The sequence below is a fragment of the Enhydra lutris genome, unplaced genomic scaffold (genome assembly GCF_002288905.1).
Source record: "Enhydra lutris kenyoni isolate GAN:26980312 unplaced genomic scaffold, ASM228890v2 scaffoldscaffold96, whole genome shotgun sequence".
Classification (NCBI taxonomy): domain Eukaryota; kingdom Metazoa; phylum Chordata; class Mammalia; order Carnivora; family Mustelidae; genus Enhydra; species Enhydra lutris.
In genome coordinates, this window is record NW_019154180.1 from 3,769,905 (window position 1) to 3,774,492 (window position 4,588).

At 53.1% G+C, this 4,588-nt stretch overlaps 1 protein-coding gene across 1 annotated transcript; it reads right to left on the minus strand.

The window, feature by feature from the left end:
• Window positions 1-461: 461 nt before the first annotated feature.
• On the minus strand, window positions 462-1,424 carry LOC111139133 (olfactory receptor 10K1-like). Its single transcript, XM_022491288.1, has one exon. The coding sequence runs from the start codon at window positions 1,422-1,424 to the stop codon at window positions 462-464; it is 963 nt and encodes a 320-aa protein (XP_022346996.1).
• Window positions 1,425-4,588: the final 3,164 nt, after the last annotated feature.

Here is a 4,588-nt window from a genome sequence, read left to right on the forward strand (position 1 = left end):
CTCCAGGTTATTTTCTGATGATGTGGAATTCAGTCTCACACTTGGCTCTGCCTTTGCACTTTGCCTGGTTTTGACTTAGGAACACCTTGTATTTCTGTTCCTGCTGGCTCTTTGGCCAAAGAAGTGTCTTGTTTGGTCAGCCCGTGACCTTCTCCCCATCAGTGTCCTTGCAGACAAGGACACTGATGGGGAGAAGGTCACGGGCACTCCAGATGGCAGATGTAACTGTCCATGAAGGGACAGTGAGACACCCACACACACCCGAGAACTGCCACATCTTGGGAGGCTGTCAGATTTGTTCTCTCTCTCTGACCACAGGAAAGGGGGCTAGAAGGTCCCGGCGCACAGGACCATGGAGTAGCCCTCAGAGGGAGGAGTGGAGCCACAGAGTGTGCTGTGGGGTGGCCGGCCGGATTCGCGAAAAGGGGCCAGGGCGGTTCTGGTGGACCCCGTCTTTCCCTTCACCTAGTGACGGGTCGCTGCCTCATCTGGTTATAGCTATTGAGAAGTCTCCCGAGCGCGCCCTTGACTTCTTTGTTCCTCAGACTGTAGATCATAGGGTAGAGCATGGGGGTTACATTGGTGTAGATTAAGGACACAATTTTGTCCTGTTCCGGGGTGTAGCACGACTTTGGGCGAATGTAGATGAAAATGGCGCAGCCATAGTGCAGAACAGAGACCAGCAGGTGCCCAGCGCAGGTGGAAAAGGCTTTGCTCCTTCCCTCGGCTGAGTGGATTTTGAGGATGGCGGCGATAATGAATGCATAGGACAGCAGAATCAGCAGGAAGGGAACCAGCAGGATGAGCAAGCAGACGAGGAAGACTGCAATCTCGTTGGCTCTCGTGTCTGAGCAGGCCAGAAAGAGCACAGCAGGGATGTCACAGAAGAAATGATTGATCTTGTGGGACTGACAGAAGGGCAGGAGGAATATCAGTGTGGTGAGGATGAGGGAGAGCGCAAAGCCACTGATGCAGGCCAGAGTCAGCATCTGCAGACAGAGGGCCCTGGTGACGATGACCGTATAGCGCAGGGGGTTGCAAATGGCCACGAAGCGGTCGTAGGCCATCACAGCCAGGAGGAAGCACTCTGCCCCACCCAGGGCGATGAAGAGGTGCATTTGCAAGGCACAGCCCAGGAAGGGCATCCGCTGGCTCCTGGATAGGAAATTGGCCAGCATGTTGGGGACGATCACCAATATATAACAAATTTCAATGGTGGACAGATTGCGAAGGAAGAAGTACATGGGGGTCTGGAGGCAGGAGTCAATGAGGGTGATGAGCACAATGGTTGTATGTCCTGCCAGGGTGACAAGATGCATGGCTAGAAAGAGTCCAAAGAAGAAGATTTGCAGCCCAGCCAGGTCCCCGAAGCCCAGGATAATAAACTCAGAGTTTAAGGTGTGGTTTTTCGGCAACAGGCCCATCCTACATTCTCCTCCACAGAACTCCTAGGCTGGAAAAGGCAGTTTTCTAGCAATTCTCCAAGTCGTGGAAGACCCGAGGGCCCTTGTCTTCATTCTATTACCTTTTCGAATTCTGCTCTCTCTTCACTGAGAATGAACTGTTCACTGTGACACCACTTTATGCCACCTGTGGAGTTGTTATAAAAAATGCAGTGGGGGTGAGTAAAGTCTATACATGGAGTTGCCTTCACATTTCGGGGGCCCCCGGAGAGGGAGGCGTAGAACCTGCAGTAGCTGCTGCCTCTCCTGTTCTGGGGTTCCTCAGTGCCAGAAGGCCCCGGGTGCCGCGTCACCTCCTTCCGGATACGTACCCCCGTCCCTGGACTGACCTAGTCCCTCCCTGCTGAGGTTCCCTGCTGAGGTTCCCACAGCACTCTGGGCTTCCCCAACCACATTATTTACCATGGACTCCTGTGATTTAAAAAACAATTTTTTTTTTTGTCTGTGTAACCCAGTAGCCTTTGAGTTCCATGATAGCGAGAATGACGTCTTATTCAGCCTCTCAAACATTGGCTTACACGTACTGGGATTATCAATGACTTGAATAAACGCCTGTTGCACGTTTCTCCATCCTCTACAGTTAGCACCGAGGACGCGCCTAACATAGGCTTGAACGAACGGTTGCGTGAGGGACTGGGGATGGCTGAGGTCGTGCTCATGCAGGGAGGGTGTCGGGTGAGCAGAGCAAAGGGTGAAACGTGAGCCAGGTCCCAAGGAGCTAGCAAACAGTTGGAGTCGGAAGGACAACGCCAAGGACAGTGGGGGTTTGAGGGCCCGGTGGGACAATGGCTTTGCCTGGTCTGTGTCCGGATTCTAGAGCTGTAACAAAGCTGAACTCAACATGAATTAAGGGTCCCTTGGAGGGGGTTGTCCCCTAAGGGACAGAGTTTGCTGAGGTACACACCATTTCTACTGGGGCCACTGAGACTCAAAGTGGGTTCGGTGAAACCGGAAAACCCATTTTTTTTTAAGACTGATTGATTTATTTGCTTTAGCTAGAGGGAGAGTACGATTTGGGGGGAGAGGAGCAGAGGGAGAGGGAGAGAGAGAATCTCAAGCAGACTCCCTGATGAGCGCAGAGCCCAACACGGGGCTCGATCCTGAGACCCCGAGATCATGACCTGAGCTGGAATCAACAGTCGGATGCTTAACTGTCAAGCCATCCGGAAAACCCATTCTGATGACGGTTTGGCTTGGCCTAGACCGTTGTTGTGATTTCAGTTTTCCAATCACTTGCGTGTCACAGTATTATTTTGGTTTTTATTAACCTAATTGGTACTTGGATTCTTAGAGCTGGATGGGTCCCTAGAGGGCAGCTTGCCCACCCCTCACTTCGGAGCACATGGTCCTGAAGCCTTTCGGCCCGCTGAGCTGTGCCCTGCTCCCGCCCTTGCCATCAGCCAGGAAAAGCCCCGCCTGCCGTCCCCGTCCTGGCAGAGCAGCCAGTGCAGCTGGGCGTCTGCTCTCAGCCTCCCCGGGGCCCGCCTGTCCCCAGGTAACTGTCTCTGGCTGGGAGCGCGCCCTCCAGAGCCGCATTCATTTTCCTCGGGCTCGGATCCTTGGCTTTAGCTTGGCCGCACCAAACCACGTCTCCTCCTTTCCCTCGTGGCAGTGCTGTGCAAATATGGGGATGCGTTTGTTGGGGCCTTAAACCTCGATAAGACTGAAGAACACACAAATGAAAGCGAAAGTCACACATGGTGCTAAGACTTCAGCAGCAAGAACTGAAAGTTAACGTCAAAGTTTCTGTTCCTTTGGTTCTACTCCCGCTTTCCCTGCGAGGCTCAGTCCATTCCCTGCTTTGTCCTGTGTGAATAAGCACACATCTGTCACACACAGCAGCACGCACACACACTCACTCGCAGGTGTGTACGCACACATGTACAACAAACATCGCCATACACGCACACACTCACCTGCACACGCACATACGCACAGCTCACACACAGTCAGGCATGCAGCCATTAGCACGCATTCACACACACTCAGACACACCAGTACGTGAACATCTGCCGCACGCACACATGGAAGAGCTCTGGCATGAAGACAGCAAAGGCCCGCAGAGCTCTCATCGAATGCTCCATCCGTAACCCTAACCCTGCTGGCTTCCCTCCTTCTTTTTAACTGCTGCTTCACAGATGTAATTAATTGTATTTGAATAATAAGAACACACAATAACAAATATAATCTACAAACAAAAGTAAGTAAAACAGAAAATAAATGATAATTCAATGAGTCTTTTATTACTTCCACGTTCAAGTGCTTTCTAGCCTTCTTATTGCCTCCGGGGTACAGAGCAGCTCCCCACACCGAGCCCCGTGCAGCTGCCAGAGCTCCAGCTGCTCTGGCCTCATCACTCTCTCCCCACGCCACCCCCCTGAATGCCACGCTGTTACCTGGGGGGCGGACTGGCATGGGGAATGGAAATCCCGGAGAAGCCCTGTCTGACGCTCTTCTGTTATCGCCCGCTGTCAGGGAGGAAACTTGAGGAGGAGGGACAGCCCTTCTTCGGGGGAGCAGGGGCAGGGACAGGTGGCCCGTATCCTGCAGCACAGCTTCCTGGGGCCCGGGACAGGACTTTCCTGTGTGTCTGCACCACAGGGAGCAAGACCTGGGAAGTACGGCCTGATGGCTGTTAGAAGGCACTGTCTTCAGAGGAGCTGGCATGTTCCGTCCCTTGAGTTAAATAGTCATGACGGCAGGACTCTGCAAGTCCTAGAGGACAGGTCAGGAAGGAGGCTGTCCCTGTGGTCCCCCACCAAGGGACGTGCCTTCCCCAGGTCATAGAGCTGAACCTACACCCAAACTCCAGCCCAGTGACTTCTGTTTTCTTGGGAAAAAAAAATGCAGTGTAGGTCTTGACAAGTTATTTAACTCTGATCTGCTGAAAGTGCACCCAACAGACTGAGTGGGCCTCAGGCCGCTTTGAGAGGTTTGCTGGATTGGAATCTGGCGAGCAAGCCTTGCTAGGGAGGAACACAGAGTGGCAAAGGAACCCAGGACTGGTGGCTTTCGAAGCCCCCAATACACAACGCCGAGAGTCTGCAGAGGGGAGTGGTCAGCCTTGCTCACCTGAACGAGCTACAAGTGTGAGCTCTTGGGAACACTACTACTCTGCTGACTTG